The following is a 22,426-nucleotide window of genomic DNA, read 5'->3' on the forward strand; positions in this document are numbered from 1 at the left end:
ATTTAATTTTTTATCATTATATTAAAATATCAATGTTTAAGTTAAACTTTTTTTAAAAACGGTTTAGGTTAAAACTTAAACATTGAGATATGATGCGTAAAAAATATCTAAAATATTAATTAGAAAAAATAAATAAAACAATAAGACAAATAATAAATTTAAATTAATAAAATTTAATAATTAATTAAAAATATTATTGTAATTATAAATAATATTTTTATATTGTCATTATAAAATTTCATAATTAATTATAATAATTTGACAATTATAAAGTAATAGAATTAAATTTCAATTTAAAAATGATTAACATAATAGAAAATTTAAAATAAATTATTATTTTATAATTTTAACAATAATAGTTACGCATCATAACTTAAATTACACATCAATAACAAATTATTAAATAAATTAAATTTTAATAACAGTAAAAATTATTAACTTAAACTCAATTTAAGTTCAACTTAAAATAATGAAAAATAAACACAAGTCGGGCTCTTAGCCTTTGGCCACATCATCACACTTCACCATTGTAGAAAAGGCGGAAACTTCCCAAACATTAAGCATGCAGGATAATTAAAATAACTAAAATATCAATTTATTTTGATATTTTTAGTAATTAATTATTCATAAATACATAAATTTTTGAAAGTTAATTTATTCATACCAATCATTATTGAATAATTAATTTTTAATATTTAAATATTAATTTATTATTAAATGTAATTAATTATATATCAGTATTATATGAAATTGATAATTATTACCTAAAAATTCTAGTAGTCTTAAGATAATTATTTATATTGATAATTTATAAAATTAATTTTCAGTAAGTTTATGTAATTTTATAAAACTATTTGTTTTGAAAATTAATTTCGGTAATAAATGTTTTTGATTCATATTTTCATTTACATTGGTCTTTGTCAATTGATAAATATTAAATTGTAAAATTAATGGATAATTTTAACTATATTTATAAATAATTTAATGAATATCTTTTATTGAGGAATATCAACTTCATTGATATACATGGACAGATACAAATAGATAATTAAATAAATAGATATGTATAATCATAAGATCTATGGTATTGAACCATAATAAAGGCATTGGTCTTTGCTTTATGTGTTATATATGATACAGAGTGAAGATGATATATCATTTTCAGGCAATTAACTATCTAGAGGTGTCCAATGTAGTTTGAGTCAACAACAATAGTAGTGGACCACAAGGACATCCAAGAAAAAGAATCACATCTCAAATCATGACTCATCAAAAACCACTTGTTTATTTCTGGTGTTTCCTCTTTTCTTTAGTTGTTCGTAGTCATTGTTCCACTATTTAGAGTGAGGCTGCATTTCACACCTCCCTTTATGATGCTTGTAGCAGGCTTATTCTTTGATTAATGATTTATTTTCATTTATAAAAAAAAAAAAACACTTGAACAAACAAGGCAATGAACAAAAAGGTACCTGTGATGTCTCATTTAAATCAGGTGTTGACTTGTTACTCATATTACAAAGCACATAATCAATTAATCTAAATAGCAAATAAACAAAAGCATATCTTCGAGAAATTTAAGCTAAAAAAAGTTGCATCAACAACCATATTATGCCCATAATTGATACCTTTCAATTAGTAAAGTATTATTAATCACATTTCATTGCTAAGGTTGATAAGAAGAGATGCTATGCTATCTATCAGATTGATAATATAGGAGGATAGATTATGGATCTCCAATACTCACACATGAAAGTGTTCAAGAAAATGCTTATCTGTTTACTTCTCCATTTCTCAGAAGTGCATAGTATAAGACATCATAGAAAATGTAGTCAGTGTTCCCTTATGATTTCCATGAATACCAATTCTATGCAGCTTTACTAGGAATGGAGCCTTAATCACACCATTTTGATCCCTAATAACACCACCAAATCCTAAAGGTCCAAGATTTCCATGGAAATTTCCATCAAATTTTAGCTTAAGGTTAGCACTTTTTAGTGGCTTCTAGACCTTTAGGACTCTATGAACTAAAGCAACTGAGTGATTTTAAATAAATTGAAAAAAAAATCAAGTTTGTAGTGGGGCCCACATCTCTCTTTCGTATAGGTTTTATGTGTTGGTAGGTCCCAAATATCTATTTTCTATAGGTTTCATGTTAGTAAGGGCCCACTTATACATGTTGTTTAGGTTTTTGTGTTGGTGAAGGCCACACATTTGCATATTTAATATGTTCTTGACTTGTATGTATAAAATTTGTACATGTGAACTCGTGCATAATACAATCCATCATCCACTCCCATATCTAAGTGTTTTCACTTTGGATTATCCTAAAATAGAATTCTTAGGTTCTCTTTATGTTTTTAACTAGTCTTTAAACATATGAACCTTAGATATTTGTAAAATGGTTTATTTTGGGATTTCTTATTTCATTTTGATGTATTATAATGAACAATCTAATTTTTATATTCGTTTTCTTTATTTTTCAGGTCAAACCAATACAAGAATCATAAAAAGGCATGGTTGAAGATATTAGATATCAATATTCTACATTTTTGTTGTTTATTAATTTATGTAAAAAGAATTTGGTATTTTTTATGACATTAAAGTATGAAACTCATTTTTTATGTACTTTTATCATTAATTAAAATATTCACTTTTGTTATAATTTTATTGTCAATTAAATGGTTATATGGATGAATGTGATGAATTAAGTGTAAAATAGGTGATAATCATATGCTTTAAAATCATTGGAATACCAAAAATAGGAAAATAAGAAAAAAAAAGAATTTAATTTTTGACGACATTTGCTAAACATCACCAAAGGTGTTGCAAACAAAAAACTTCAATCACTTTTGGCAATGTTATTTAATGTCACCAAAACTATGCTTTTTTTGACATTAGTAAATGTCATTAAAACTGTGCATTTTGCTGACGTTTGTAAATGTCACCAAAAGCGTGCATTCTACTGATGTTTGTAAACGTCACCAAAAGTGCAACTAAACAACATATAGAATAGTTTTTGTGACATTTGCAAATATCACTAAAAATCACCACAAACGTCACAAAAACTTCTTGAGACTTTTTTAGGCACGACATTTGTGAAAATGTCGCAAGCACAAATGTCGCAAGAAGTTTTTCGTGATGTTTATTGCCTTTTTTGTGACATTTGTCTAACATCGTCGAAACTCAATTTTTTTATAGAATCACCTTGTCTTTTAATGGCACATAGAACAAAACAATTTTTGTACAATTTCCAAGGAGGTTTAAGGGTATTATAGGTACCAATAGTAGAATCAAATCATTCATTTTGTGTTCAATCACAACATAAATTACCATTTAATCAAAATAATTTAGGAATCACATAAATGTTCAAAAATTTGGACAGTCATATCTAATAATTTGATCATTTATCAAACTAAATGATAAGTAATGCCAACAATTTTATTGATAAGTAAATTATCATAATTTAAGGTATTATCAATCAACCAGTATTTTTTTCACAAGAGTTGAATCATGTTTTTCATCATACATGAATCTATTTGAAAAGAGAACCTCATTTTGGCCTGGCCTTCTCATCATATATCTATTTTCCTTGACATGATGAACTACTCGACCCTTGATTTGCATGTCCATGATTCTTATGCCATTTAAAGGATTAATCCTATAGATTCAATCAATAAAATTGGGTACCCATTTCATCTTGGGCCTTTGGGGTTAGTGACCTTCTTCTTTTGAATCCATTTAACTATTGGATCCTTGAGATTTCTTCTATAATATCAAGGCTAGGCTGAATGAGCCAATCTTACAACAATACGTACAAGATTTCATTTGTTTTGAACTTGATTCTTTTACAAACATAGTTTTATGGGATTGCCATTTTTTTAGTGTAGGTGTACTTGATCCCTTACCATTGCATATTCTTTGATTTCCTAGCATTTTATTTAAATTTTTGTACTACTAGTAAAATTTCCTATGGTTCTTAGGAAATCAGTCAAATCATCTTTTTCTATTTTCAAATTAAAATATTCATTAGTTAACTTTTTAATAGAATCATCTATTTTTTATTTTCCTATCTTAGTTCTTGATTTTGAGCCTTCATAGTTGAGTTAGAAGATGCAAGAATGATGTTTTGACTCCTTATGCTACTAGATTGGACGATAATATTTTCAGTTATTTTTCTAAGCTCTTTATTTTCTAACCTTTTCCTTTCTCCTAACAAATCTTCTAGAGCTTGTTAAAGCTCTTCATTGGTAAAATAAAAACAAAGGAAGTAGGATTAGGAATTACCTCATCTTATTCTTCAACCAGTAGACACAACTTGGCTTGTTTATTCTTTAACTCTTCTTCTCTACTAAAACTTGTATCATCCTATATAGCCTTTAGTGCATTCTTCCTCCCTTTGAAGTTTTTCTTCAAGTTTGGACACTCAAATTTGATATGGCCCACTTTCTTACATTCAAAGCATGTGAGCTTTCTTTTCTTGTTGTCATCTTTGTAGTGCCTCTTTTGTTCTTAAGAAAGTTTAAGAACTTTCTTGAGAAGAGTGTCATTTCCTCCTTACTGCAATTCTCCTCTTCTTCCCTTCTTTCAGCAACACTTTTGAGGGCAATTTTTTTCTTGTTGGTGCAGCCTTCATCTTCTTCTTTTTCTTTGATATCATCTCATAAGTATGAAGAGATCATATCAAGTCATCTATCTATACAGTATTCAAATACATTACTTCTTGGGTGACTATTACTTTTACTTCCCATTCCTATGGAAGATATCTTAATATATTTCTTATCTTTTCATCCTCCAGATATGTCTTTCTAAGGGACTTGATCACATTGACAAAATATGTAAAACAGGTAAGTATGTGAGTGAGAAATTCATGTGGTTTCATTTTGAAAAGCTCATATGCATGTACCAAAATGCTTATTTTGTACTCCTTTAGTTAGTTCCCTCAAGGGTAACCCCTAGGATTCTCCATATTTCTTGTGCCTCATTTTTGTCTAATGAACAATAGAAACAATTCATAGCCCTAACATTCAAAGTGATATTTTCTTCTCATTTTCATCCCATGCTAAAGAAGCTTTTTCTACCATTACCTCTTTGTAAACATCCTAATTGATTTGGGGTTCACCTTATGGATAAAATTGAATGGAGCCACCACCCTTAAGAAAATGAATACCAAAAAAGAAAATAAGATGAGGTGAGAAGCTCACCTCTTTATGGCCTTTTTTCAAACAGTTGGGGAGGAAAGAATGCTAAAGTATTAGCAGTCCTAGCTTGGGTTAAGCCTTTATTGTTGTTGTTTTTCTTCTTGGCCAAAAGTGTTGCTTTGTCTGGATGCAAGATTGCTTGAAGGAGCTCTTCTCTTCTTGGTTGAATGGGAAATAAGCTAGTTCATTACTTTTTTTTTCTTTTCTTATTTCTCCCTTGGCCGAAATCCCTTGCTAGATGGGAGCTAGATTTTTTTTCCTTTTTTAGTTTTTGATTGAGAGAATGGGAGTGAGAGGAAAGGAAATTCGGTTTAGGGTTTGGTTTAGGTTAAAGTGTGAAGAAGAGGATGGAAGGGTTTTGGGTTCAGTTCTGTGAGAGAGTGAAGAGGAAGGAAGAAGATGGTGGTGTGAGGGTTTTGTTGGTTTGGTTCAAGTGGTGTTGTGAGAGAGAGGGAGTTTGAATGGTCGGCCACTGAGGTTGGAGAGGGAGAAGAGTTGACAGGAAGGATTGTTGGTTCTATTTTGGGTTGTGTGAGAGAGGTCTAGGAATGAGAGAGTGTTCTTACCTTGGACGAAATGGGGGAAACCTCTAGGTTTTTTCCTTGGGTGAGAATAGCCTTCCTTTCCTTGTTCTTTTCTTCTCATTCTTTCTTTCTTCTTTCTTCTTCTTCATGACATGATCGAGTGGAGCTCTTGATTCTTTATTTTTTTTTTTGTTAGGGAAAATGGAATATGGGGGTGAGATGAGGAAAGGGGGAGACTAGTTTAGTTGTTCATGGAAGTGGGGAGAAAATGAGGGTGTGAGATGAATTATCGTCGAAATGGAATCTTGACATTTTTATGGTTGACAGTCATATGTTTGAGGTGGGATTTAGGGGTTGATTATATAAATAAATAAATAAATAAATAAATATATATATATATATATATATTGGTATCCTTGAGGCAATGGATGTGTCGGATTTAACTTTGTGGAGTCAAGGTTCAAAAATTGCATAGATTGGATTGTTAAAGAGAAAGTTGGGGTGATGAACAATGGATCTTTAGAGTTTAGTCATGAAATTCAACATATAACTAAGTTATAGTTTCCTAAGTCTAGGGATTATGTTTGGTCGGGGTACTAAAGCCTATGTAGTGTTAGATATTGATCTAAATGTTCTTGTTAATTTTTAATTTTATCTATGTAATTTTACACACAGCAGAGGATTTTAGGTTTTTACAAGTTTCAGGTTGGTTTGGTTATGTTTTCAAATTTTAGGGTATAAAGAGGTTAAAGGCACCAAGAAAAATTTTGGTGTTAATGGGGTGTGAGAAAAGAATGTGACTATCCTTTTTGTGGGAGAGATGAGGACTTTGACCATCTTTTTCTTTTTTACATTATAAAGTGGTAAGAGTCTTATAGGCTAGGTTTAAAGAAGGCATTCGTGGTTGTAATGATGACGAACAAGTCCTTGAGCAATGGGTCAAAATTAGGGAACCAAGTAAAAACTTGAATCGACTTAATCTCCTAGCCAGATCAAGTTTCATATTGTGACACATGGAAAAATCGTAGCACAAAATTGTTTTAGAACAAGTTAATGAAGGGATGGGAGATCCATCATATGGACGACCAAACCATTCGAGGTGGCTGGGCAAAATTTCAAAAATTTCTTTCTCCCATCTGGGAATCCTATTCCCTGATTTAGAAAAACTACATTTTTCAATGTTCATTCTTGAAAGAAACGGGACCAAATCTGAAACCAATATTAGGGAGAGGAATACCTGATATGGAATCCACACGAAAAAACTCCTCATAACATAGGTGTTCACACCCAAAGAGGGTATCAAATCCTTCCTATATTGAAGATGACACAGTTTAAGGTGAGGTAGGATCAACAAGTGGATTCTTCAACAAGAATTGTTTAAGGATGTGAACATAGCTTCAAGATTGTTTCTTCCACCAAGAAACAATATCAAGATCCAATCTTGATTACTCCAAGAGGTTGAGATCAAACAGGGTAGGGCGGAAAGAATAGACAGAGAGAACTGAAAGCAGAAAAGTCAATCAAAATGTGTGTTATTCCAGTTCTCCATCCTCCTTTATATAGACCTTAAAAAGTTAATCTCATAATTTGATTAAGAGTTTCTTGATCCAAATATTTATTTGGATCTGAACTTTTTAAGTGATAATGCTTATCCCTTATCTTATCTATAGATCAGGATCAACTTCTTCTAATCCAATTAAAAGTTTCTAATTCAAATCTTTATTTGGATTTGGACTCTTTAAGTGGATAAGAGGAACTCTTATCCTTATTTGCTGATCCATACCCAGATTCTCCCCCTATTTAATTAATCAAATTAACCTAGTTTGAAATGGGCTTTACACCCATTAAGCTTTCAGGCCCACTTCCTTTAATGCTAACTAGCTTGGATTTCTTTGCAAGGCATGGGACCTTATCATTGACCTCCACATAAGCCACATGGGTTTAGCCTAGCCTCTATTACAAGGCCTGATTGAATTCACTACTGAATATAGTGAACCCCTGAGTCCATCAATATGGTCTCTTAATGGGCCCAACATTTACACTAAATGGTCATTGGGTCCAGCCATCTTATGAAGGCCCAAGGACTGGGGGTAGATGTGAGATTAACCCATCATGTTTTATTATCCCTAAATGGTCTTACACTTAACCTCTCAGCCCATAATGATCAAACACTACCCGACAAGAGATGACATCTCCCTCGGCTGCAATGTACAGTGTTGCACTCTCTACTTATATTGATCTTGGGAATTAAAACATTTTTGCAAACATTTTGTAAAACCATAATATATATGTATATATCTATATAAATATATTTTGCAAAATAAATTTCAACAAGTTTGAAATCAACTGAAAGTAGTTTAGGTTTCCATCAAAGAGAGTGAATTCCCTGATTATTCACTTTATTTGACAAAGGGGCTAATTCTATCACTATGATCACCCACTCAGATGAATTCTTAGATTGTCCCAACATACCCAGGTTTTAAGCCCCTCTAAGAATCTCGCTGATTGTCATATCAAAGACAACCCAATCTGACAACTAGTGTAGTACCATACTAGAGTCTAAGGGTCAGGTGTAACATTCCAATTTTTCCTACCTGTCTCCAAGGTCCAAGGCAATATTAGAATTTGGTCTGGTTCAAGGTTTTAAGAAAACCCACACTGCATGTGCCATACGTCTCACCCTGGTAGTTGAGACAAGCAACCCCAACCCACTTGGTAGCACATTAGTGTCAGCTTTGATAGGATAAACCTCCCCAGGTCTATCCAACGGCTGTGGAGATTCTAAACTAACACGAGTCTCATAAGTGTCTAGTTTAAGGGTATTACACAAAAATGCACCATAATAACATGAATCAATTATGTATTTCATTCATTTATAATAAATGTCAATAAGTACATCAATCTGATTGAAGCTAAGGGCATACACTATCTAACCGTTAATTCCTCTTCATGGGAAGATGGTCACTATGCATTGGGTGTTATAGTAAGAGATGATATGAGTAAGGTTTGATTCTCAGTGTCAAAATGACAGTGGTTATTGCACTATTAGCCAAGCATAAGCCTAAGCAACCCACAAAGCCCATCACGGCCATAAAGTTCAGGAATTATAAGTACATGATAGTTAACAATTTTTTTTGGTAAAAGATGGTTATCAAAAATAAGTGCACTATGAAAGGAGATTCACATCTAGTGATTAGGAGCCACAAGGAAGAATGGATCCACCATAGAACCTAGGGACTCTTCTCGATGATTATTATGAGATCCATCAAAGAACAAATTGACGATCAAATACAAGCAGAGAGAAGTTGCTAATTGGTTATCAAAGAAGGGTCCCTTGCTCGAGTTCAGATTGGCGCCCCACATGCACATCCTAGCATGCATTGGGAATATCTCCCATACTTGTCGTGGGAGATGTTCCCAATACATGGCTAGGATGGGCTGGGGTGCATTGGGGCTGGGCGCCCATGGGGATGCAAACAGATTAGATAAAATTCGAACCGAGGTACATCCGAATGCAATCTGATAGTTCAAACATCCATTCCGATATGCTTCAAAGATCCAATTAGATCTTACAAACACAGCTTTGAATTTGAATCTATTAATAATGTTGGATATCCAAATACTATCCAATCCGATTTAATTTGTGAAAAAAAATATATAACCATTTATATAAAGAAAAACAAAACATACAAGTATTTTATTTAATTATTTCCATCATATATATACATATGTTTTTATAAAAAATTACAAATATACAGTATAAACATATTTACAAATAAATAAATAACACACACAATCTCAACTCGGATAGGGGCTGATTCAAATTTGATCAATCAGATCCTGTTATCCGATCCGATACGAATACATCCGAATCCCACAAAACAGGATCGGATCTCAAATCGGATTGGGATCCGATCCATTTGCACGATGTACCCCTCCCGGCCTCTCACCACTCTCTCAACATAAGTTTTGCGGATGTAACGACCTACCTTATATCCGCGGATACAGCCCTCACGCAACCGTGCGCACATCGTGCTCACAGATCACAAGCTCACAGCCACCTGCAGCTGTGCATTGATTCACGGCTGGATGTTTTCTAAGCGGTTTTTAATATTTCTTTTTTTTTTGGTAAAAGTTTTTTAATATTCCAATGCTTATAAAATAAAAAGTCAAAAAAAGAAGAAAAAGGACACCTGTCCGTAACGCAAACAGTGGTTCCAACTTCCATTCCAACTAAAACAAACGAACGAAGAAATTGGAAAGAAGATAAAAAAATAATCAAGAGAAACGAACATGGCTACAACCATTTCTTTCCTTCATCTCCACTCCAACCTTCCCGTCTTTGGTACACCAAATCCGCCTCTGCTGAATCCCAGATCAAGAAATGGCATCACGAGTCAAACCCTCCTCAGGTCTACTAGTGGGGTTTCATCTTATAATAATCGCCTCAGCAGTGCTCGGGTCAGGGCTACAAGAACCGTCGTCAATTGCACCAGGGCAAAGTCCGAAATGGACTCCTCTGTCGACTGCATTGGCACTGGTCTCGACGTTGAGTGCGTCGTCAATTCGCCGGGAGCCAACTCCGAGACTGATCAGTTGTTGCAGGCTAACAGCTCAACGTTAGAAATTGAGGACAAGAATGCGGAAACGCTTGATTTGGGTTTTGCTACTGAGGTCTTGGATTGGGCTCTTCTAGTGTCGCCGTTCTTCTTCTGGGGGACGGCTATGGTGGCAATGAAGGAGGTATTGCCTAAGGCTGGACCGTTCTTCGTGTCTGCTTTCCGGCTTATTCCAGCTGGGATGCTATTGATTGGGTTTGCAGGATTCAGAGGGAGGAGACAACCTTCAGGCCTTGAAGCTTGGTTTTCAATAATTCTGTTCGGTATTGTTGATGCTGCATGTTTTCAGGTGAGGTAGGCATAATAATGATTTGCAATTACAACTATTAGGGTGTTCTGATATTTGGCATTTTCTTTTCTGGGTCTTATCCTTTCCTGACTGATACATTTCTTGATTTTCTGTTTCTAATATTTTTAATATTTGTACAGGGATTCCTTGCTGAAGGTTTGCAGAAAACATCGGCTGGTTTAGGTAGCGTAAGTAATATTTTTCATGTTTTCAATTTTCCATCAGCCAACAGCTAATGTTTTTCAGTGATTGTATGCTTTTATTTTATCTGCTATTTTGACCTGATGTTGGTTTTACCAATGTATGAATCCTGTAATATTTGGTATTTTTGTCTAGTTTGTGATTCCAAAAAATTACCAGCTGAATAAAATGAAAAATGCAGGTAATAATCGATTCACAACCGTTGACAGTTGCTATACTTGCTTCCTTGTTATTTGGTGAATCCATTGGGTTTATTGGAGCTGCTGGACTTGTGCTTGGTGTCATAGGACTTTTACTTCTTGAGGTATATTTCTGGTAAACCGGTATATTCTTTATTAGTTGGCAGGTATCTAAACTTTAGGATTTAGTTTGAACTCTAGCCCTTCTTTATCTATTGAATATTGATGAGGAATTTTAGATCAACCATAGGGGTGTCCGACAACATGGTTGGTTTTGTTTGTGAAAACAAAAACAATTGCCACATCAGAAAAAAACAATATAATTTTGCTGATGTGGCAGTTGTTTTTGTTTTCAAAACCACAACCAACCATGTTGTTGAACACTCCCTATATCAATACTTGTATAATTGTGTTTTTGTTGGAGATTAGATGTTGAAATTTGATATAGATTATTCTAAGGAGTAGGATTTAGCTATAAGATTGTTGTATGTCATTTTATCATTAGGCAATCAAAAAGTTGGAAGGACATTTATAGCAGAGTATTAAGAAAGTGAAAGTGATAAATAGTGATACTAGTTATTAAAAGTGTGTCTCAGTGGTTCATAAATGTTGTGGTGTCTAGAAAGTTTCTGCTTCTGTTTCGGACCTGCAGGTATACCATTATTGACTATTTTAACTGCATTATGAGTAGTTTGATTTCTTTTTGTAGAAAAGTGTGATGTTTATTCTTTTTTCTTGTTTGTTTATTAGTCATGGGCTTTCCTGTATGGGCCAGTCCACTTTCTTATTTGTTTATTATGGTTATAACCACTGCCACATTATGAGGGGAAGACTTGTAATTCTGCCCAATGTATCAAAGAAATTGGGGATGATCTGTTCTCTCTGCTCCCATTTTTTCTTCTCTTCTCTCTTCTTCTTCTCCACACTTTCTTCTCTTCTTTCATTGACAGCAACCTATCTCTTAGTGAAAACGCACAAGATTACTTAACCTGAACATATCTTTTTTGGATCAACAACTTTACTGCTGAAACTCTGTTTATGTGTAGAGTCAATTCTCTTATTGTTTGGTGCACCTCGCAGTCATAAAGAACATATTAAGGTTATCATGACTTTTACCCATTTTCCCAGTTTACAACTCTAAATTAAACTTTTAGCAACTTATTGAAAATGGCATTCATTTCTTTGATGAAATCAAAAGCATGCACTGATTCACATATTAATATTATAAGGACTGATGTTACAAAGTTTTTATTGTCTTTCCCCTAGTATTGCAACCAGTCTCATGATTTTGTTGTTGTGGTAAACAGCAATGTTTGTGTTGCTTGACACTTGTATGATATTCCTTCTCTCTGGTGGAGCCATTGTGAGGCATGGTGTTTCTTTTGCAGGTACCTGCACTTAATTTTGAAGGGAGTAGTTTTTCGCTATGGGGGAGTGGGGAGTGGTGGATGCTCCTTGCAGCTCAAAGCATGGCAGTGGGTACTGTCATGGTTCGCTGGGTTTCCAAGTACTCGGACCCTGTCATGGCAACAGGCTGGGTAAGTCATACTTGTCAATTTATTCAAGTCAGGATTTGATAATCCTTTCCTTTGTTTTTTGACAATAAGGAACACCCTGTTGAGTCAATTCTGGGTAAAGCAAAGCAGTATTTGGTGGGATGGCTAGATGTCACAAAAAGTTGTTGTATTTTAGGTTCCACCATTTCTGTTTCTATCGGGGGAGTGATTTTTTTATGATTCTTTTGTTTTACAGAAAAAGGTTTACTGTACATTTTGTCTCTTTCATGTACAGCTGATATACATGTAGTCATGTACATGTTTTCCTGAGGGTGTCTTTCCCTCTTCTTTAATACAAATTATACATCATCTATTAAAAAAAAATCTTTCCATTGGTCTTCATTACTTATATGCATTTCAGACAATGTTTTCCTACCAGAGGTTGCAGGGAGAATTTATAAATTCAATTATATTGTCTATTTATGACCCCCAACCAAAGGGGCTAACATGCTTACATTTTTCCTCATTACAGCACATGATTATTGGTGGGCTCCCTCTTGTGGCAATCTCTGTGCTCAATCATGATCCTGCAACTAGTGGAAGTTTTAAGGAACTAACATCAAATGATCTCTTGGCACTTCTCTACACCTCCATTTTTGGAAGTGCCATCAGCTATGGTGTCTTCTTCTACAATGCAACAAGAGGTCATTTTCGTGTTTTCTTCTTTTTTCATCTCCTTGGTTCTGTGGTGCAGTTTTTCCAAGGAAATGAAAATATGATATCTAATTGTCTTCTTAACCTTTTGTAGACTTTTCATTTATTGGTATTGTTTCTAATAATTGTTATCGTGGTATTTGTAACCGAGTACTCCAAGTTAGTAGACCCCCCAGTGGAAAAGTAGAAAAAATATAGGAGGGTTAACTAAACGTGAAAATTGCTTATATTTTCTGCTGCACATACATATTATTTCAATTGCAATTAGTTGTGGTAATTGATCCCACATTTTACCCTAATAATATGTTCACAGAACCAATGTTTTAAAATGCAGAGGCATGATGCGAGGTGTTACACTACCTAGAGGTGTGCGGTGTAAGCCTCCCGACCACAAGGAGGTGTAAGCCTCCTTAAGAGGAGGGGGATGAGGAGGAAGAAGAGGAAGGAGGCCCATGAGGTGTACACCTCTAGCACGCCTCATGAAAAAAGCATATGAGGCGTGCACCTCTTGCACCTGAGGTGTATGCCTCAGAGGTGTCAGTGCCTCTAGCCTATGCCTTAGGGCATTTTGGGGGCATCTCGCCTGCAGGTGTACACTTCTCACACTTTTAAAAACAGTGCTCACAACATGGAATCGGATATCTATACCATAGTTGTCAAGGCATTGCCTAGGCAACTAAGCACTTTTACTGCTCGCCTCGCCCGAACGCCAACTAATTTTTGTATTATACTTTACATTATTTTATAATATTTTTCTATTTTTGTACTTTACAACAAATAACCCTCACTGCTTCTTAAATTTTTTATTCTTTTCCTTCCTTTTCTGGAACAAAAGCAGGGGTTATGCCCCTTCTCCTTCTTCATTTGATGCTTTTGTTTTCTTATTTTTCCTGAAGCAAGAACAGGGGCTTCGCCAGATCATCATCATAATCATCTTTTTCAATGTTTTTTTCTTACATTTATTTTTGGTTGAAACAAGAACAGGAGCTTTGCCCTTTCTTCTCCTTCATCATTTTTTAGGGTTTTTGCTTTCACTTTTCTGAGACAAAAACAGGTTCTTCGACTTTCCTTTTCTTTACTTTTCTGATTTGTTTTCTTTTTTCTATGACAAAAACAAAGGTTTAGTCCCTTCTTTTCCTAGGGATGATATTTCTTAGACACTAGCCTTGAAACATTAGGAATGGAAGGATTATTTCTAAGAAACAAACCTTGAAACACTAGGAAAAGCAAGGTTATATTTGATACACTGGTTGACACCCAGGCAAGCGCCTAAGTGACTAGGTGACTAAGCTCTCACCTGTTGCCTAGGGTCACCTTGGCGCCTTGGAAACTATGGTCTATACAGGATATGTAATTGATCAACCAACTTCATTCTCTTCTTTTTTTCTTGATTTTTCAATGGATTTGGGTGCTTGCCCATTTAATCTAGCATGGACCTATATGTGGTGGTGACACTCTCTTCAGAATGCAATTCAACCAGACGCAAGTAATGACAGTAGGGAGGAAGAATCTCACACATCATAATTGGTGGAGGTGAAGCCTAATGCTTGAGATGAGTGCTCCCACCAAAGGCCTGCCACAGAAGAGGAGATGTGCCTGACTATGGATGTTCATTTACAGGGTGTAAGTTAGTTGGAAGATGGCCACTACTATGTCTTAAATAGAGAAGGCAATAGGCCATAGAAGACTGCCTGGCCATTTTTTGGCCTTTGTAGCCACGAGTCTTGAGAGTCAGATGCAACCACAAGCTGATAAATCCTTTGATAAATCCTTTAACATTCATCTAATTTGCCAGGGCCCCAGAGGTATCTCTAACTCTGGTGATTTAGTTCTCTCTCACTCACAGTTTGTGGACCTTGTAGCTTTTCCAGGTTCCCAGTCTGTCAATCACGAGCAACCACATTGTCTGTATCAGGGACAGAAATTTGGGAATTGGAGATTGTATGAATTGTGAATGAAGAAGTGTGAGGGAAAGGGGGAAAGGATCTGGGAAATTATCAGATCATTTTTTGGTAAGTAGTTGAAGCTGAGGAAGACCTTGAACTAGTCAAGTAGTGCAGTGAGTCACTGAGATTGGGTTGGAACCAGCTGTAGTGGATCGTATAGATTCTCCTCAACCTTGCCAAGAAATATCTGAGAACCAACCAATGAATCTCTTACAGTCCTTTACAAATCAGATGGGCTTAGAGGTCTCCACTCATTAAGACACTAAAGTTTATTCTAGGAGGAGGGGGGAACTGATGCTAAGCTCAAACAAAAGAAGAGAAGCACAGATTTGATATTTCTTATGAGAAAGTAGGGTGTGAGAAAGTGGATAGGAGGGGCACCAGATAGGAGTGGGAACAGTAGAAAGGTGATAAAAATTGGTGGAATGACATTATGAGCAGGAACATTAGGGGCCTCAAAAGTGCAAGGAAAAGGAGGATAGTTAAGGTTACATTAAGGAGAGCAAATCTAGAAATTATGCTTATCCAAGAGTCAAAGCTTTAAGAGATAGATGCTTTGGGGAGCATTGGGTGGGGAGAGGGGGATTATCACTTGTTGGGATATAGATGATTACCTATTTGTCGAGGAGCTTAGAGGTAGTTTCTCAGTGTTTGTAATGTTGAATGAGGTAGATGATTTTGAATGAGTGATCCCAATATTTATGCGCCCAATAATTACAGAGAAAGAGTGGTTGTTGGAAGAACTTTTTTCCACAAGGGAATGGTTTGTGAGTATGAATTTGCCACCTACCTCCACCCACTTAAAATTTTGTCTATAGAGAAATGTTCAAAGGTTGGCACATCCCTCACCCAATTAGCTACCATTACTACCATGTTCTCTTTTAACAGTTTCCTTTTTGATGAGTTTCTTCATTGAAGACTCTTATGCTTCTCTCACCCCACACAGCCCAAAGTACAGAATCTCCAGTGCAACTCTATAAAAGTCTTCCTTTCTTTGGTGGTATGAAAAAGGAGTCCTCAAATAATGCACCTATGCGATCTAGAGGTTCCCACCTATGCCAAAGAAAGAAAATACATACTCCTAAATACAAGAGGTGAGTGGGCAGGAGATTAGTAAATGAGCAGTAGATTCACCACTTGTCCTACAAAGCATATACCATCCGAATCACTTTTTCTGTTTTCAACTAAAAAACAATCAACTAAGGTGGGATTGCATAGAATTAACTAACTAGGACATTACCATGGGATTCTTTTTTTTTTCTTGGATTGGAAACAGTAGCTTTCATTCAATCCATTGGCTGACCCTAACTCATCTAAAGGTTATACTAATCTCTTTTGTTAGACACCTGTTTTCCCTCACAGTTTGTCTGTTTGTCCAGATTCCTAATTCATTTGCTTGCATCCGCCCTATCACCAACTTGGAATCCCCCTCAGAGAATGGCCAAAACTTCAGCTCTTAGTGATCTCTTACACTATTGGTCCAGAGTATAAAGCCAAGGCTTGTCCTCCATCTCTTAAGATTCCCCCTATACCCGATGGTCCCGGGTTACCAAGTTAAATCCTGTCAAAGTTCAACTTTTGCTGCACTGATGGAGCCCAACTCTCCTGAATTGCAGGCTTTGACGTTGAAGAACATGTCACTACACTCCATCCCCTGGTAATATCATCAATTGAGAACTCCTTGAACAGCTCAAGCACTTTTAACCAATGTCTACCTTGATGGTAATGCAGTCAATTAATTGATTAATTCCTACTTAGATTTTTCTGGCCATTTAAAAATTCTGTTATTTTTTTTTTCTTCCCTAACTGTCCAAAGTATTGTTGTTCCTGCAGCTCTCCACATTTCCCTTCCCCTCTTTTTCAGCTGTCTAAAAAAGCTTGCAGCAAAACCAACTTTCCATGTCCTAAATGAGATTCTCCTGCATTTATGATTAAAAAATGAGATTCTCCTGCATCCAGTTCTCATGCTTGGGGTCCTATGGCTTCAGCACCACAGATCTTGTAAGAAAACACTTTCCTTGTCCTCAAATGGGAGAAACTGATTGAGATGGTTTGGTCACATGCATAGAAGGCCATCTACAGAACATGTTAGAAAAGTGTTCTGTTACAAGTTGATGAGGCTAGAAGAGCAAAGGAAAGACCAAAAAGGATTTGGGTGGAAGTAATAAGAAATGATTTAAGTGCCCATAATTTAATGATGGATATGACTCTGAACAGAATGGAATGGTGAAACAAGATTCATGTAGACAACCCCATATAGTTGCAACAAGGATTACATGATGGTGATACAGAAAAATATGTGAAAACACTCCACTTCAATCAAAGTCTAGAGCTGTATAAAGGAAAATCTGATTCTTTTTTCCATTTTCTCAGAAGAAAATCTTGAAAAAATACTGACGTTTGTTTATTGAGGATAAACTCTATGCTGGAAGACTCTATAGTGTATAAATCAAGGTTGAAGGTCCATCCTCTAGTACCCGTTTTCTTACCTTAAAGAGGTGAGCTGTCCATTACTGATGCCATCAAACCATACAGATGATGCCAGCCGCCCATTCAGGATGAACAATTAACTCTCAATCTTAGCTTACAATGCTCTCATACCAAGTTGGTTGTTATTTAGTGGTTTTAGTGAAGGGGTTTAGTGGTTTAGTGAAGATGGTTTTTCGAAAATTGAGAGAGCAAGAGCAACACCCCTCCTCTTTAACTGTTATTCAATATCAGAGTAGATAGGTAGTAATAACTGGTGATTTTTGTACTCATCAAAAAAAAAAAAAAAAAGAAAACTGGTGATTTCTGTGAGCTGCTACCTCCAGAGGCTTCATATCCTCTCCTAACCAAAACTGCACTCTAAACTAGCCAATTTCTAGAGACGCCCAAGTGCCAATGCCAGAAGTCCTCCAGGCTTATAAAAATCTCTGGTTCATTGATCCCTAAGCCTGCATGAGTTTCTCCTGGGAGAAATGTAGACTTACCAAGACTGATTGCTCTCATACCAACTTGTTTTGTTAAATAATATAAATCTGAATTTAGTTGATGATAAAAAAATGAATGGCACAAGAATAAATGTAGAAGGAAAAAAGAGAAGAGAGAAGGTTTGAAGATTAGTCACTCAAATTGTGGGTGTCATGATGCGCCTGGTATCTTTTATTATTAACTGATATATAAGAAAAAAGAAAGTTACAATTATGTCCCTGATTAGGCAGCAGCAATAAACAAATACTGAACAAGGCCTATAAGGTCCATAAGACCAAAGATCCAATAAGAAGCTAAATATTGAACTAAACAATCAGTAATAAATAAATAAATATAGCAGTAAAAATAGCCCATTTATAAGCAGTGTCAAACTAAAATATAACCTTTAAGATACAGTATTTCATATTTAGGACTTTTTGACAGCATGAAAATATTTTATTAGAACAGAAAAAATTATTACAACTGATTCATATTTAGGGTTTATTGATTGTTGGCTTTGATGCATTTGCAGGCAGTTTGACTAAGCTTAGCTCTCTCACCTTCCTAACCCCAATGTTTGCTTCAATTTTCGGGTAAGATAATGGAAATCTGTATATTTTCAAGAGATATTTGAAAAGAAAAGTTCATGCATCTGCCTAGATTTCTTTCTTTGTGCCTCCAGAGATAAAATGAAAAACCCACTATAATATATTGCTTTATGCTGAACAGTATGGTTTTATTGTCAGGTATTTTTACCTTGGTGAGACATTCTCGCCTTTGCAACTGATTGGGGCATTGGTGACTGTGGTTGCTATATACATGGTTAATTACCGGAACACCATTGAATAAGTATGAAATCATGGACAATGCAGCTAAGTCATATATTGCAGCTAACTCATAAGTGAAGAAGGAACAAATGTTTCAAAGATATGGATTCTTGCTTTGTTAGAAGCAAAATTGTGGAGCTAGGTCTAAACTGTGCTTGATATTTCTCAATCTCAAGGTATTTTGCTTGGAGCTTCTACTACATCTAGCATAATATGTATAGGGAAAAAAAAGAGATGGAACAGGGAAGATAAATTTCCTTGCTCGTATCGTATTATTTGAGATGAGGTTGAACTGAAAATTCTGCCATCTCGGGTGATTACATGTGGTACCATTTGTTGCTTCATTGGATAAGTTCCATGAGTCAATCAACTACACTGGTTGAAGAGAATTGTGTTGGTGCAGGTTCTGAGACAGTTGTGTATTATGATAATTGTTGCCATCATTGTTGTGACCATCCTTAGATCATTATTGTTGAATGAGCATTTGTTTATATATCATCAATATGATCATCATTGATGGTGGTGGGTCTTTATTGTCATTGTATGTATCCAACTATTCCATGTTGACTGCAAAAATATCTGGTTCTTTGTTGTCACTCTATTGTCATTAGATCCTCTACTCTATTGATATGCTACAGCTATTTCAGTTGTCCAACTTAATGTCACTGAAATGATGAAGAGGTGGTATATTGGCCTTTTTCGTGCACAATAGCTTAAGTCAATGCCAACTTAATGTTGATGTATGCTTAGCTCAATGGATCTGCTTGTAATATTTTATTCTGGAACACATGGACCGGTTAACGTGATCGTAACCATAATAATATGGATTTATTAATTCTTATTCTTCTGTCTCTTCTAATCTGCACTTTAGGTTTTGTGACTTTGAAATACCAGTATCTGTTTCCTTAAGACAGCAGGCAGTTTTTTTGTGGGTACAAATCTGAAGTCTTGACTCCAAACTACAGTAAGCTTACTAGAAAAAGTGCCAATTAATTTAAGTTTGTATGGGCCAAACAATTTTGAAGTTTGAATTATTGAATTTAACAGCCTTGGTTCATGCATGAAGATAGGGATTGTTCAGGATCAGTGATTCTTTCCTGCTTTGAACTCTTTATAGTCGGGAGACATTTCATTTCATTTGAAGATTGTTTGACCTCTGCCTCCCCCCCCCCCCCTACCTACATCTTGCAAGACTGATTCTTTTGCAAGCAAAGTTATCCATCATAGAAATTTGCAAAGCAAGTTCAAAAGATGTGTATATGATGCAACAGAGTAAGTCCATCTAGAATTCCTCCTAAGCACCTTCATGCAAGTGAATCTGAGTAGTGGCTCTACTCCGCCTAATGTGATACAAAGTGGAACTGATTAGCTGAGTCTACTATTCACTAGATTGGGCTAATAAATAAATTTAGTCCAACCCACATGCCGGTGTGGAATGCTTGGCCTTTGCCAAATTCCCAAGCAAAGGAAAAATGAAGGTTATAATCAAGAGGTGTCTCTGCTGTGTCTTTTGCGAAGGAGCAGAGTTCTTATACTAGCTGATGCGTAGAACATAGTTAATCTTTTGAATGGGGAACATGGGGGTTCTAGTTGGGAATTTTCCATCTGGATAGACAAAATCTCTTACTAAAATCTTTCCAGTGATTCTGTTTGGTGGAACATGCCTCCTGTTTGTATTGAACATCTTTTTTAGTCTTTAGTTGTTTTTAGACAGATGACCAACAAGTGCTCAAAAAGATGTGTTCTCTATTTCTGAAGCCCATGGCCAATCAAAACGACGCCTATAAGGTGAGTAGGGGTGTGAACGGATCGAATTTGAATCAAATCAGGCAATATCTAAATTCAAATTCAATTAGAAAATTTGATATCTGAATTCAATTTGATATCCGATGGATATTGAAAATTAATATTTGAATTCAAATTTGACTAAAATTTTGAATATTCAATTCAATTTGAATTCGACCAATTAATTATTTTAGGTAATCAATAAATATAAAATACATACTTTATTTATAAAAAGTATATAAACATTTAAATATTTTATATATTATATATACGAATTAAATAATTGATTGAATTCGGATATTTATCAAATTGAATTAGGTTATATCCAAATTCGATTTGATTATGTCGAAACTCAAATTTGAAGTCAGATAACATCATATGAAATACACTACCCATTTTGGTAACAGGGGAAATGATTGTACGTTTCAATTCATATTGCAATTGCAAGACCAGGCTCAACCTCTGACACAAATGAAGTTATAGTTTAGTATACCTAGTACTAGTAGGACAAGAGAAGAAGCCTTCTGGTATACATGTTACAATTGTGAGACTGACTTGTCTCAAGCCTTGCTCTTTTAAAAACTATGTTTTCTTGGTATTACATACTATACATGATAGGGAGTTGGGAGTGGAGGCCGAGTGGGGTGCATGTGAGGTTCACTGACCATGCTACAGAGAGCTTGCAATTCCATGGGTTTGATCCTACATCTTCTATATATATTTGGAGGGGTCTTATTGTCTTAAGAATTGGACTCAGAGTTGAGACTTCTTAACGGTGTACATAAGGTATTTTTCTGAATTGGATTCAGAGTTTAAGACTTAGTAAGTCAACAGGATATAGTTTTAAAAGATGGTACCGCATATGCCTTGTAGTGAGGAGTACAATCACTTGTTCATGGTGGATGTTAAACTCATATCACCAACATTCAAAACTGTTTACAAGAACAAGGTGTGGCCTCATCATCAACCGTACATATTTGAAGTCAAGTTTAAGTTTTAGCCATCCTAACCTCAACATTCGGTGAAATAGAGAAGTACATATGTTGCTGCCAAGGATGGATCGAGAGCAACCAAGTAACTTCACTTCCTTTGACGAGCGCTTATATGTCCAAGGGCTGATGTGTCCGACCTAAGAACAAGAGAGCACGTCAGAGGCCCCGGGTGTTATCTTAGGGGTGGAGTTGGAGTCTCCGATGGTCAAGTTAGTCAAATACGGACAAGGCCAGAGAGCAGTAATTAACAAGATGCCAAGATGATTTGCCTAAAGAGGAATGGCCTCTATTTATACTTGACCATGGCTGAAGTTAATTAGCAGCCGATGGCCAGGATTTCATCCGACTGAGGCCACGTGGTGCCATCCTAGGCCTTGCCACATGCGCCTACATCAACATGCAACAATTTATTTGGAGTAGAAGGGGATATCAGACTGCATTTTGAAGTATCATGGAGCAAAATCTGTCTCCCCAAATGGGCTGGAGGTTTAGGAATTCGTCGAATGAAATGTTTTACTGATGCACTATTAGCAAAGGTTGGGTGGCACATCTTAACTAACACGGGCATGGTTTTTAAAAACGAACCGGAAACAGAACCGGTTAGGGGACCAGTTTCCGGTTAAACGGTTCAACTGTCCAGGTCGAACAGTTCAACCCGTGATGTCATAAATAAATTAAAAATAAAAAAAATATTTATAAATAAT

The 22,426-nt window shown here is 35.4% G+C and overlaps 1 protein-coding gene across 1 annotated transcript; it reads left to right on the plus strand.

The window, feature by feature from the left end:
- Nucleotides 1-9,983: 9,983 nt before the first annotated feature.
- LOC148860690 (nodulin MtN21 /EamA-like transporter family protein) lies at nt 9,984-19,541 on the plus strand. Its single transcript, XM_088982326.1, has 7 exons — nt 9,984-10,630; nt 10,771-10,818; nt 11,013-11,135; nt 12,399-12,548; nt 13,039-13,210; nt 18,651-18,711; nt 18,865-19,541. Exons 1-7 carry the CDS (start codon nt 10,016-10,018, stop codon nt 18,965-18,967), a joined length of 1,272 nt encoding a protein of 423 aa, XP_088838452.1. The 5' UTR covers nt 9,984-10,015; the 3' UTR covers nt 18,968-19,541.
- Nucleotides 19,542-22,426: the final 2,885 nt, after the last annotated feature.

Source organism: Nelumbo lutea, chromosome 4, assembly GCF_056320005.1.
Source record: "Nelumbo lutea isolate HS-2025 chromosome 4, American lotus-T2T, whole genome shotgun sequence".
NCBI classification, from domain to species: domain Eukaryota; kingdom Viridiplantae; phylum Streptophyta; class Magnoliopsida; order Proteales; family Nelumbonaceae; genus Nelumbo; species Nelumbo lutea.

Bases quoted from the DNA above. Each gene is read 5' to 3' on its own strand.
- LOC148860690 (XM_088982326.1), top strand. From the start codon at position 10,016: ATGGCTACAACCATTTCTTTCCTTCATCTCCACTCCAACCTTCCCGTC. The intron at 12,549-13,038 runs GTAAGTCATACT...TCCTCATTACAG, and splicing joins CTGTCATGGCAACAGGCTGG to CACATGATTATTGGTGGGCT. The intron at 13,211-18,650 runs GTCATTTTCGTG...ATGCATTTGCAG, and splicing joins CTTCTACAATGCAACAAGAG to GCAGTTTGACTAAGCTTAGC.